At 63.9% G+C, this 13254-nt stretch overlaps 1 protein-coding gene across 7 annotated transcripts in view; it reads right to left on the bottom strand.

Moving 5' to 3' along the window:
• Positions 1 to 79: 79 nt before the first annotated feature.
• Positions 80 to 13254, bottom strand: part of AGAP3 (ArfGAP with GTPase domain, ankyrin repeat and PH domain 3) — a 56531-nt gene continuing 43356 nt past the window's right edge. For 3 of the 7 annotated variants that reach the window (XM_027969021.2, XM_042249264.2, XM_042249266.2), the window contains 8 exons: positions 8830 to 8998; positions 5607 to 5726; positions 4116 to 4253; positions 2287 to 2441; positions 2112 to 2202; positions 1798 to 2020; positions 881 to 1136; positions 80 to 766 (listed from right to left, as the gene is read on the bottom strand). In XM_027969021.2, coding sequence (XP_027824822.1) covers positions 560 to 766; positions 881 to 1136; positions 1798 to 2020; positions 2112 to 2202; positions 2287 to 2441; positions 4116 to 4253; positions 5607 to 5726; positions 8830 to 8998 — 1359 coding nt within the window. In that variant the 3' untranslated portion in view covers positions 80 to 559. The remainder of the gene's footprint in view (positions 767 to 880; positions 1137 to 1797; positions 2021 to 2111; positions 2203 to 2286; positions 2442 to 4115; positions 4254 to 5606; positions 5727 to 8829; positions 8999 to 13254) is intronic. The other 4 variants (XM_042249269.1, XM_042249267.2, XM_042249268.2 and 1 more) reach the window with 2 other exon arrangements.

Raw genomic sequence — 13254 nt, 5'->3', positions numbered from 1 at the left:
GGAGGGGGCTGGGCGGGGTGGAGGGGCACCCCAAAGTACAGCAGAGAGGACAGGGACGCAGAAGCAGAGCCCCAAGGGGTGTTTTCTCAGAAGGGTGGGGAGATGAAAGGCCACAGCCAGCCCCCCCCACACACGGTCTGGTTTATTGGCTCATCACACACACACACCAAGTATGTACACAAACATAAATATCGCAATGTACACATTTACATGGGACCTCTGGCCCACCCAGGCTCCCGTCTCTGGGTCGGGGGCCCTACGAGGGGCTGGCACGAGAAGGCGGGAACCTGGAGGAGGGCGAGGTCCTGCTCCCCTCCTCTCACAGCACCCCCAAAGCGTCCTGTCCCTTTGCAGCAGTGCTGGCCGGGCAGGGGCCAAACACCTGCGGTGGCTGGAGTCCCAGGCGTCTCCTCTGACCTTCCCATCTGGCTCTCCTCCCAGACTCTTCCCGGGTCCTTGGGTCTCAGCCTCTGTGTCTCTTGTCTCCCCCAGGGCCTGGAGGGAGGTGGGTGCCCATGCCCCGGCGCCAGTCCTGGCCCCTCCGGCCTCCTCCTGGGACTCACAGGAGGCTGGGGCTGCGGTGCAGCTCGGCGGAGGTGCTGGTGCCATTGGCCGGCTCTCTGCTGGGGGCAGGGGTCACGCCGCAGCCCTCCCCGGGGCAGCCGTGCTGGATGAGGATGTCGGCACACTCCTGGCTGCCGGCGCGGCGAGCGTAGGCCAGCGGGGTCAGGCCGCGGGCATCCCGGCTCCGAACGTCCACCCCGTACTGCAGAAGGAAGCACGTTCTCACGGTTGGCAGGAAAGGTGTGGGTTCCCCCCCGGGTGGGGGGCGGTGGGGAGGATGGATGTCAGGGAGATCAGGAAGGGCCCCCCAACTCACCCAGATAAGCAGCTGCGTGAAGACCACATTGGCCATGGCGCTGGACAGGTGCAGGGCCGTCCGCCCGTCCCCGTCACCGTAGGTCTCGTTCACCTCCTCCTTGGACCCGTGCGCCAGGAGTGTCACCAGCAGCCGCAGGTCGTCCTCCACCACTGCCCGGAGCAGCTGCTGGCCCAGCGGCACGTCCGAGCTGGGCAGTGGGGCCAGGAAGAGCTTCTGCTCATACTTGGCCCGGATCCAGCGCTCCTTCTCCTCTCTGCGGGCACAAGCAGGGCCAGGCCGGGGGGGCGGTCAGGGGACCGAGAGCGAGGCAGGGGGTAGGGGGCCAGGACCAGAGCAAAGACCAGCCCGAGGGACCCAGGGCAGTTGGGGGCAGCGGGTGGCGCAGAGAGTGTGGGAGATACTGGATGGAACTCTTGGGGGGAGACCCCCTGGGGGCGACGGGGATGCGCGGGGGAGGGGGGCTGGCGGGGACTCAGGGGGCCGAGAGGGCGGGCAGATTCCAGGCAGGGTTGGGGGCCGGGGGTGGGCAGCTTATCTGACCCTGCAGGAACAAAGGAGGCGGGGCCAGCCCTTGGGGTCCACGCACAACCCTATCTATCTACCACCTATTCTCTGCATCTCTGCGCTCCGGCTGTAGCCTTTGCGCCACCGCGCGATAGGGCCCTGCGCATGCGCGCCCCCCCCCCCCCCCCCCCCCCCCCCCCCCCCGCCCTACGACGGGCTGATAACTGCGGAGAAAGGGCCGGAGGTTGTGAGGCTCTGAGTGACAGGCGGAAGGCACCCCCAGGCCCACTGCCGAGCAGAGAAACGGCCGGGTTTAACCCTTCCAGCCCGCAGCCCTGTCACAGCCTGGGGGGGCCCCCCTCCCCCAATCCCCCTACCCAGCAGGGGCACCCGGGGCCTCATGCCCTCACCTGCAGGCATCGGGCCCCGGTTTAGCATAGCCATCCAGGGCCCCCTCCCAGACGCTGTTGGCCAGGGCGTTGCCCATGGCGGTCATGACGGCCAGCAGCTCGGGTGGCCAGTCGTCGAGGTCGAGTGAGCGGACCCGGGAAAGGTGAGCTCCCAAATGCCGGTGCGTCCCGGAGCACTCGATGCACATGAGCGCGCCCAGGTTCAGGCTGGCCCAGTCTGGATCTAGGCGAGGAGAGGAGATGATGGAGCCCCTCCACCCTCGAGCTCCCCCGACCCGGAGCGCCCAGCCTGGTCCCACCGCCCCAGCACTCACTGGGGGCGTCGCAGTCAATACAGAAGCTGTTGCCCCGGACGGTGCGCACGGCCTGCACGGCCAGAGCTGCGTTCTGGTTCCCCAGTCGAGTCTGAAGGGATGGGTGGGGGGGTGGCCAGTGAGTAAGGAGGCCAGCCCGGGGCACCCACCCCCAGCCCCTCTGCCCGGCGCCCACCTTGTCCTTGGCACTGCGGCAGCCCTGCAGGCTGGCGAGGATCTGGGCCTGCACACTCTGCACCCACAGCTCCCGCTCCTCGGCCGTCGAGGCCTCGAAGTGCCACGTCTGCCCGGTGAGGGACACCACCACGAACTCGAACGACTCCTCGGCCTCTGCGGGCACACACAGGGCGCGCACACCCGTCAGGGCAGGGCCCCTGCCGCACGCACATGCAGCCCCTCCGGGGTCCCAGCCTGGAGGACTGTGTTCTTGGGGCTCCCCATGGGGCGGGGAAGTGGGGGTGCGGAGAGCAGCCCGCCAGCCTGGCCACCTGTGGAGCCTGGGTGGAAAAGGTGGGACGCAAGGTTTGTTGGCAGCCCCGGTGCGGCCAGGAACAGGTCTGGAAGTCAGAGGGGTGCTTCCCAGAGAAAGCGGAGCCCAGTGTCTGGAGAAGATGCGCCGGGGCACTGGGAGGCAATGCCGGGGGGCAGGGGTGTGTGTGTGGGGGTGTTGGAGGCGGGTGTGGGCACCATCCGTACATGTCAGCTGCAGCCGCCTCATTTTGCAGCTCATTAAACCCAATATTCCTGACGGCGTCGGCGTGGGGCTCCTGGGAGCCAGGCCCCTCCCCCCCTCCCCTGGCACAGGCAGGCAGGGAGGGCAGGGGTGGGGAGCAGCCTCCGTTTCCTCCACAGACCACCTGGGATGTGTGAGCAGATAGGGACCCGCAGACGTGTGCGATCACAAGTCCTGGGGGCTGAACTGTGACCCCCCAGCAGTGTGGGGGTGGGCACTGCTTCAGGCTCTACGCCGCCAGCAGACCATCACTGTGAGCCTCACTCCTGATGCTCACCCCCGCTCGCCACCCCTCCCCAGGGGGCACACAGCTCCCGACCAGCAGAAGTGTGTCGTGGGGGCTGCAGAGATGAGGCCACAGGCTCTGCAGGGCAGCCTCTCGTGGCCCCTGTGGCGCTGACTCCCCCTCTACCCAGGAAGTCCTCGGGGCCGGGCTCCCGCTTCGAGAAGCCCTGAACAGAACCATCTTCATGGCAAAAGCTGGAACCTTTCTTTCCCCAGGCTCCACCATTCCGCCTCACCTCGCTCCCCACCGTCTCTGAACCCTACGGCCCTGATCATCCATGGGGACACAGTTCCCTGGTCCAGATGGGCCCCTGGGCCATGAGCGCCAGGCACCCCTGTGTCACAGGCCGGCTATGCAGAAGCTGCTGTTTCCTTTAGCGAGGGTCTCCCCACAGCCCTGCCCCTGCCATGGGAGCAGAGCCCAGCAACTGTGCATCCAGCTAAGTTAAACTTTCAGAGGGACTCCAGCCACTGAGAAGAGACACACTTCGAAGAGGATGTGAGGAAAACCAGACGAGCAGCACTGTGATGACTAAGGAGCTAGGAGGAAGAACCCATGGAAAACATCTGAGGAGCGGGGGCTTCTCTGCCCAAAGACGGCTAAGGAGAGACTCAGCCTGACACGCGGATGCTTAAAAACTCGACGGGCGCGACGCGAGACGCAGGGAACACAGGTCCTGCCTGCGTCACCCAGGAAGAGGTATGGGACTGGCAGCCTGCCGTCTTCTACCTTCGATGAGAATAAACGAAGAAAGCCCACGTTTTCACAAGGGGTTAAGTTAGGCCAAAGAAGGAGCATTTTTCCTAAGACACCAGGTCTAAATGACCAGAAGGTATGGAGCTGCTCTTATGGGAAATTATTATCGGAAAGTGCTTAACTGAATACAGACAAGAGGGTACGTGGGCATGACGTTTCGAGGAGGACGATCCCCAAGTCCCCCTGCCCACCTCCTGTGCCCCGGTTTCCCTCGGGGGGTCCCCCTAACCTTCAGCAGCACTGCTGGGGCCGTCTGGTCGGGGGGTCCCGGTGCTCTTTTTCCTCCGGTGCTTCTTCCGGTTGGAGTGGGGAGATGGGGGGGGCTCCAGCTTGGGGCTGGAGCTGAGCACCTCAGCGGGGCCACTGGCTGGTGAGGGAGAGGGGGAGACGTGTGGGAAGCGGGGAGGGGGCAGCACCCTGACCTGCAGCTGGGGCACCCACCCCGGGGAGCAGCCCCTCCCGCCCTCTCCCCTCAACCCCACCCCACCCCGGAGCCCCAGGCCTGGAGGAGGAGAGAGTGGGAAACTCAGGCAGAGCAGGGGGAAGGCAGGGGGAAGCCAGGCTCTGCAGCCCAGAGGGGTGGAAGGCGGCCGGGAACTCGCTCGTGGGGAGCTGAAACCCCAGCAGCTCCGCACCAAATTTATCCTCAATCACACTCCCAGCTCCTCACAATTAATAGCAGAATTAGAGACAATCAGGGAGCTGCCTAATTACTGTCAATTAGAGCGCGCTAATCAAGCTCCCGTCTCCCGCACCCCGCCCGGCGCTCACCACTAAATGTCAAACTTCATTAGAGGCAGACACGCGGCGCCCTCCCTCCCTGCTTGCCTGCCTCCTTCCAGACTCAACAGAGCGGCCTATGGAGGCCGGCACGGCCCCTGGACGGTGACCTGCCCTGGCCAGGCCTCCACCCCCCATCCCCAGGGGGGCCTGGGCTTGGCGTGGGACGTGGGAGCAGACCCTGGGCTGTGGGCGGCCAGCCCCTCCCACTGTCCGAGCTGGGGCGGGGGGGCTTAGTGGGGACCTGCAAAGTGTCTCTGGGAGGAGCTGATGCTCTGTTGCCTGGAGTGGGGAGTGGGGGGGCAGCAGGTGCACTGGCCCCAGGGTGGGGTGGGGGGTCTCCTCCTGTCTACACCCTCCCTGAGCTGCACTGACTGATGGATCAGGGCTGAGGGTCAGGATGCAGGTGAGAGTGAGCCACCCGCTGAAGAGGCAGGGGAGAGGTAAGGGGAAGAGCCACGTGAGCAAGGTCCAGACAGCGACCCCCGGTAAAGAGAGCGAGAGTGAGGGATATGGGAAGGGAGGTTCCTGACCACCTGGAAGGTCGGGGAGGGGCCTTGGCCTATTGCAGAGGCAGTGTGGGGAGAAACCCCCTGTCTGGACCACTCCTTGATCTCATCTGCAGGGGCCCCTTCCTGCCTTCAAAGCCCCCAGCGCCACTCCCCCCAACCCTGGCTTCCCTCCCCGTTCCCCTGTGGCGAGGCTGATGAGCTGGCTGCACAGGGGGCTGATGGCAATGCCAGTGCCACCAGCGCCGCCTGGGGCCAGCAGAGGTTGGCAGGGGGGCTGCAAAGGCAGGGAGGGTCTCCAGTGCCGGCCGCCCCCAACTCCCTGTTTCTCAGGCACGCCTGGCCCCCCTCCGCTGAGACCTGGAGGGCTGTTCCAGGGCAGTGTGGGGGGGAACCCCGCTCCTCTCCCGGCCTCACTGGGTCCTGCGTACCTGGGGGCAGGGCAGCGGCCTCAGTCCACGGGTCAGCACTGGACACAGAGCAAGCGCGCTGGTGCAGCCCCTCGGGGCGCGGACCGGCCCAGGCTGGGCTTCCAGCCAGGTGGGGGGTACCTGGGGGCGGGGGGGTGGGGGTAAGGGTCAGACTGGGAGGGGCCCCAGGGAAGGGTGGCCCACAGGCCGTCCTGAAAGCACAGCTACCCAGGGACAGAGCTTGAGAAATGCCTGCGGGACACTGGCAAAAAAACGAGGCCCTCCTGGGTTCACTGAGTGACGTGCCAGGTTCTCCAGAGAACCGGGGTGGGGACTCAGGCCAGCCTGAGACCTCACGCCCCACCTCGCTCCCTGCACTGTTCCCCCACTCCTCCCTGCCCTGTGAGCAGAGCCAGAAGTTGGGGGGGTGGCAGTGGGGCTGACTCCCTGTCACAGCCTGAGCTCCTGACCCTCCTGGTCAGGACCTGAAGCCCGCACTCCAGGCCACACACGCCATGGGCTGTGCCTCAGCTCTGCTGCCATTCTGACAAGAAATAAGTGTATCAAATTCAAGTAATTATGTCTAATTAGTATTAGTAATTATCCTGTTGGGCTGCAGAAAATTAATCTTTCGTTTCCCATCAGGGGGAAGGACGGCGGAGCCGGGGGAATGGGGCGGCAGCTCCAGGAGCGCCAGGGGCGGTGGCAGGGCCCTCCCTGGCTCATCAGTCACCATGGACAGCCCCAGGAGGCGATCGCAGCCCTCTCGCCTTGGGCCACTGACCTGAGATCCCCCAGGGCCTGAGGCCAGGAAGCCACGGCCAGCAGGCAGGTCTAAGCAGCAGCGGCCACGCCCAGGGGTCTGCACGGACATCGGGGTAGGGGAGAGTGGCCGGGTGCTGGGTGCTCAGGACGGGCAGAGACCCCTGGGGTTGGACGAGCCTGACAGAGGCCCTCGACCAGCCCCACGAGCACAAGGGGCAAGTGTCTGCAAGAAGCCCAGGGCCAGGCAGCCCTGAGCAGAAGCACCTGGAAGGGAAAGGAACAGGCCAGCCGAGTCACACCGATGCTCTGGGGCTCGCAGGATGCTGCAGGGTGGGGCGAGTTCTGTGTTTCCTGACACCCACGGTGGGAGCAGACACACAGCAAGCGCTGATTAACACCAGTGCGGGCCAGCCCCTCGCCGTCACACACCGAGGCCCCGCTCTCCGGAATCCTGCCCCCTCCCGCTGCGCCTAACAGGTCCCTGCCATCTCAGCCTTTCTCGGGGTGGCCTCCCCCCGCCCCGCCTTGACAAGCCCGGTCAGGAAACCTTCCAGGGGAGCAGCAGCCTCAGGGCCGGACTTCCCGCCGCCCCCTCACCATCTCCCCCGAGGTTCCAGGTCTCACTCCCCTCCTACCCCAACCCCACCCAAAGGCACCACAAGGCCCAAACCTCCTCCCCCCAAGCCCCCCAATGCAAAACCCCAAGGGAGGGTGGGTGCCTTCCCTTTTCTTTGTTAATTCTCCCCTCATTACGCCTGCAATCCCACAATCAGTGTGCACTGTAATTGTCGAATTTGATGCTAATGATTAATGAATTAAACATGGAGCCATCAATTAGTCCTCGGAGGATAATTCTGCATAAAGCAGCGGATAATGTAATTACAGTAACAAAGATAATGAGATGTTAACATCGCCCGGTGAGCGGAGACGCGTTGTGAGTGTGCGTGAGGTCGCTGGCGGTGTGCCGGGGGCGGGGGGGGGGGGGGGGGGGGGAGGCCCTGGGGGGCGGCCCAGCCACATGTTCCGGGGACACTGGGGAGCTGTCGGTGGGCGCCGGTGGGTACGTGGGGGAGTGGGCTGCACCCCTGCTGCACACACCACTTCCGCTCCCCAGGTGGGGGCCTTCGGGGGATGTGGCAGGACACAGGGTCCCAGGTGTCCCTGCTCAAGGAAGCAGCCAACGGTCCCCCCTGCTACTTGCTGGCAAGCAGGGCTTCCCTTCCATCCACTTCCATGTCCTCAGCCCTCTGGTGCCACCTGAGAAGCCCTAGGCCGGCCCCACTCCGGGCTGCCCTCGCTGTCCCCAGGCCAGCGAACCCGCCCCCTCGCCCCCAAGCGCACCTTGCTGGCAGCTCCGAGCGCCCTACCCACCTTCCTTGTTTTCCTGTCCTTAGCGTCCCTCTCTTCACCAGTCCACTAGCACACTCTCTGCCTATTTCAAGGGCCTCGTTCTGAGCCCGGGGAGGCTGAGCAGAAGCACAGAGCTGCCCCAGTCAGGCACACATAGGTTCAAATCTCTCTCTACCACTTCAGTGGGATTTCGGGTGCTCAGTTGCTAAGTCGTGTCTGACTCTTTCCAACCCCATGAATTGTAGGCCACCAGGCTCCTCTGCCCATGGGATTCTCCAGGTAAGAATACTGCTGCCTGCCCAGTCGCTAAGTCGTGTCTGATTCTTTGTGACCCTCATGGATGGCAGCCCACCAGGCTCCTCTGTCCATGGGATTTTCCAAGCAAGAATACCGGAGTGGGTGGCCATTTCCTTTTCCAAGGGATCTTCCCGACTCACGGACTGAACCTGCGTCTCCTGCATTGCAGGCAGACTCTACCACTGAGCCTCCAAGGAAGCCCCTCCGGGGGATTTCACAGACAACTTACTTAACCGCTCTGAACTTTTGTTTTCCATCCATAACATGGGAACACGATCTCGACATCAGGGCTAGCACACTTGGCACCCCTCAATCAGCAGTGCCAGCGCCCCTGACCCCTCAGTGCCTCCAGACAGGGTGGCACCCTGGCAGGGCAGGGACCCTTGCCTCAAACAAGCACCGTCTTTCTCTCCTGACTGCTGGACAGGGTGGCATCCATGCCTCTGAACAAAGACTCCACCCCACACTGCAGAACTGAGGATGGTTAAAGGGTTTGCCCCAGGCAGCTCGCTCGGCAAGCGTGGCTGAGATGTGGCTCCCGTTCCTGTGCCCCCATCACCTGCCCCGCTCCAGATGCTGACGCCACCTGTCAGCACGAGGCTACCTGTCCCTGCTCTGATCTGCTGGGCTGTCTGCTGGCCACTTCCCCTACTGACCCCACGAGGGCTGCATTTTAGCCAACGCATTAGCTGGGCTGATCCTGAAGCCTGACACTCGGCGCGAGCCTGCCTGGAGCCCTGAGGACCCAGGCTGGGCACAGCCCCCGACACCTACCTTCCCAGGCCCCTCCCATCACAGTGCGCCCCACGCCCCCACCTCAGCAGCCCCTCACCTGTGCCCCCGCCCAGCTGCGTGCTACTCCGCTCCAAGGCCAGCCCGTTGGCCCGGGGGCTGGTGCCAGGGGCTGCAGCCGGCGTGGCTCGCGGCAGGCGCTTCCCGGGCACCTTGACAGTGGTCCGCAGCAGGTCGATCTCCTTGCCGTGGATGTTCTGCATGTAGTCCTGGGGCCACGTGGACAAGATGGGGTTGGGGTGGGGGGGAGACTCGTTAGGACAGGCCACTCTTCCGCAGCAAACCCCATCCCGACCCTCCCAACTCCTGGGTCTCTCCCCGCACTGCCCACGTTTGTGGAGCCCCCCCAGTACCCCCCATCCAGGTCTGCCCACGCGTGGCTCTCGGGGCTCTGCCAGGAGCGGGGCAGGGGCCACAGAGGGCCTGGGGCCAGGAGTGACGCTGGGTCTCCTTTACGGAAGATGGCTCGGGAGGCAACGCAAAGGAGGCCAAGTATTGACCAGAGACAGGACTTGGAGAGAGGCTGGGTGGCCGAGGAGAGGCACTGACAGGCCCCTGGGGACACAGACGATGGGGCTGCCCCGGGCCGTGGGTAGCTGGTCACCAAGAACCCCAGGCCTGTTTGCAGACTCTCCCACCGCCACTTGGGGCCTCGATAACTTTTACAGCCTAGAGCAGTGCCCAGTCCTTTCCGACTCTTTCCGACCCCATGGGCTGTTCCCCGCCAGGCTCCTCTGCCGATGGGATTCTCCAGGCAAGAATACTGGAGTGGGTGGCCATTCCCTTCTCCAGGGGATCTTCCCGACCCAGGGATCAAACTCGGGTCTCCTGCATCGCAGGCGGATTCTTTACCGTCTGAGCACCAGGGAAGCCCTGGTGCCTGACGATAAATATTTGTCGAGTAGTTAAAGGGAAGCCTTTGATTCTTTCTGCCATTCTGAGGAACAGTGAGACAAGTACAGGGGTTCCAGATACCAGTGGACATCCCAGCGGCAGGAACAGTAATCAGCTCTAACGTCACATGTCAGCCGCCCAGCCACGCGCCAGGGGTCCCCCGCGAGACAGGTGACATCACGTCTGTATTTCACGCACTGCCTCACGTGAGTGTCCCGACGACCCAGGAGGACAGCGTTACTGTGCCCGCTTTACAGATGGAAAAACAGGTTATCCTTACAAAGGGTGACCTGCCCAAGGTCACAGTCAGCAGGTGACAGGGCCAGGCTCAAGCCCAGCCTGTTCAGGTCCCCAAGGAACCACCTCTTTAGCCCCGGAGCGAATCAGCCCTGCCTTCATGTCAGTACCTGGAGGGCTGGACGTGGACGAGGGGGGATAGGGACCCAAGAGCGGGAGCGGCTGGGTGTCTACCCCATCATGCCTACTGTCTTCACCTTGCCCTGGGCGGAGGGTGGCACCTGGCAGGGCGGGAGGTAGGATGGGGGATGCAGAGTGGAGCCCTGCCCTCCCTCTGGCTTCCCTCTGGCCTCCCTCTGCTTAAAACCTCACCCAGCCTGGCCCGGTCTCCCTACTGCTCTGATCTTCTCAGGTGCTAATCCCTTGTCCACGGCCCTGGCAAGATCTTGGGCGGTCCTTCCCCAGGGGACAGAAGCTGGGCCAGTGATGCCAGCTTAATTCTGGAGGGAATTTCACTGGCTGGACTCGGATGGGCTCCCCTCCTCCGGTGTTGGGAGTGCCTCTGGGACGTTCTGCATCCAGGGCACTGCCCTGAGCACTGTCCTTCCAGGTCCCAGCCCTCTCACCCCACCCACTGGGACACCACTTCCTGTTCCAGGCATTCTCCTGCCTTGTCATCTTTCAGCTTCAGGGAAAAGGCACAATGTCCTCTGCTTAAAAGAGCCGATGGGGAGCGCTGGCCAGGGCGGGCTGACCAGGGGCTCAGGGCCAACCCTCACCCTGTGAATGACCGAGATGACCTCGAGGAAAAAGGGATCACCTGGCCCCAAGGAGCCAAGAGAACGCGGCATCTCCAAAGAAGAAAAGGAGTGAGATTGAGGGAGCAGAGAGCCCAGCACCAGCCATGCTCCTGCCCCCGGCAGGCTGGCGTTCTCTACAGGAATCGCTGGGGCCAGCGGGAGGACCACAGGGAGGATGGGGCACCCCGATGCCAGCACACAGGCCGACTCCCGGAGGCCTAGCCGGGCCTGTGCCTGCTAACTCACTTCAGTCGTGTCCAGCTCTTTTGCGTCCCCATGGGCTGCAGCCCACCAGGCTCCTCTGTCCATGGGATTCTCCAGGCAAGAATACTGGAGTGAGTTGCCATGCCCTCCTCCAGGGGATCTTCCCGACCCGGGGATGGAACCCGCGTCTCCTGCATTGCACGTGGATACTTTACTGCTGAGCCGCCCGGGAAGCCCTTCAGAAGGCCCACAGGGGCCCCGCCAGCCGGAGGGGAGCCCCTGCCCTGCAGCTCTGCCCCACGTCCCTGGCCTCCTGGTGAGGGATGGGCCGGTGCCTAGCCTCGGGCATACCCTGCTCCCAGGATGCTTGGTTCGTGTCTCAGAAGCACAGAACAGCATCGCTGAGACGCAGACGAGGGCAGGCTCACCACAGGAGGGCCCCCCTGCCCCGACCTCCCACTCCTGCTCTGCTGAGCGCTGCCAGGGCTCTGTCCCCAGCCTGAGCCCCTCCCTGTGCCCTGGTCCCTTCCCCAGTCAACTCCGCCCACCCCCATTCTCGTCACCGCTGGCCCTCTGGCCTTGCCTAGCACTCAGGGTGCACCCCACCATCCTGGCGGCCCCCACACTCCAGGCCCCCACTGCCCTCCGATCAGCTCCGCACGCATCCCATCCTGGGTCCCCACACACAGTCGCATCTCAGCTCGAGACGACTGTCAACAGCTGGCAGGGCCGAAGACACAGCTGCCGTCCCTTTCCCGGGGGCGGGGCTTGGGCTGCTCTAGTTCGCAAGGAGGTCACAGCAGCTGCAACAGTTTCCAGGCCCCATGACAGCCCTGGGCTGCCCAGGCTGGGACACGGGTCAGGGCAGAGGCGGGGGAGAAGCTGACCCCAGGCCAAGAAACCAGAGCCGCTCGGAGGGACTCCGTTTGGGACCAAAGAGCCAGACAGCAACAGAAGGGGGAAAGCAGCGCTGACCACACGACAGGCCAGCACCCAGCCAGCCGGAGGGGGGGACTAGCTCTGGGCCCCCCGAGGAGACTGCGATGGGTGAGCCGGAGAGGCGGCGGCGGACGGGGCATCATCGGGAGCGTTTCCCTCTGTCAGCAGAACGGGGGAGCTCCGCGGCAGCTCGGGAGAGCGGTCACCACGGCTGCCTTTATTACCCACCATCAAACAGCAATTTCTTCCCCAGCCTCCTCGCTAATTACCCAGCCAGCGTTCTCATCTCGTTTTATTACTGGAATTAACAACGAGTTCAGAGCGTGGAAAGCTATTAAGATGTGTGATTAAGCCACATTCAATTAGTTTCTACAAACAATTTAATTGATGTTGCAGATAGAATTAACAGAAGGTGATTGTGTGAATGGCTCCGCTGGCTGCAAAATGGGGGAGGCTGTGGCGGGCTCTCCTGGGCCCCGGCAAGGACCAGGCGTGAGGCTCGAGACCTGCCCACCAGCCCTTCCTCAGCGCACCCCTCAGGTCCCACCAGCCTGGGGCCCACCAGCCCGACCGGCCTGCCAATCGGTAGGCGAGTCCCCAGCGCCCCTGCCCTCAAGTCTCCTGGTAGGGGGAGTGTGTGCCCTCCAGAGTTCCCGGAGGGCCTTCCTCTGCAGGCTTCCTAACAGGAGGGTGCCTCCAAGGGAAGCAGACAGCTCCCAGGGAGAGCGGGTCCCTGCTCATTGCCAGCAGCTGGGAAGTTTGCTCAGGTTGGAAAGTTTCCTCAGGTTGGAAAACACGGCCAAGGGGGATAGAGGCAGGGAAGCCAGCAACAGGAGCTCAGCGGCCACCAGGGAGGGACACCAAGAGATGAGGAGTGGATGGAGCGAAACAGCCTCCATCAGGAGGGACCTCGGACACCGGGGGTGTGCACGGAGACCCTGGGCTTGACCTCACTGGTGCTCTGTTACCACGGTTTTGAACCTGGTACAGGTCTCCTGGACAAGAGAAGCGTGGACCAGGCAGGGAAGCTGCCATCTGCACGGGCCAGGTGCCCAGGGCATCTGGCGTGGGTTGGGGACGTGCTCTCGGAGCCCAGAAGCAGAAGGCAGCGACTAAAGGGCTGACTGACGGGGAGGCCACGCTCTCAGCCTCTTCACCATGCCCGTGGAGCCGGCGGCCTCTTAGATTCACCTCCCAGCAAAGCAGGGGCAGCCTGGAGCCAGCATCACCACATCCCGGCCCAGCACACTGACCACACACAGTTCCCAAGCGTGGCGGCCACCCAGCCGGCCTCACTTGCCCTGATGGTACCTCTCCAGGGATCCTCAGGCAGCCTGGAGGGGAGGTGCTCCTGGATTGTGCAGAAAACTCTGGGTGATTCTTACTGTCCA

This window comes from Ovis aries, chromosome 4 (assembly GCF_016772045.2).
Source record: "Ovis aries strain OAR_USU_Benz2616 breed Rambouillet chromosome 4, ARS-UI_Ramb_v3.0, whole genome shotgun sequence".
NCBI lineage: Eukaryota > Metazoa > Chordata > Mammalia > Artiodactyla > Bovidae > Ovis > Ovis aries.
This window is presented reverse-complemented; position numbering and strand designations above follow the sequence as displayed.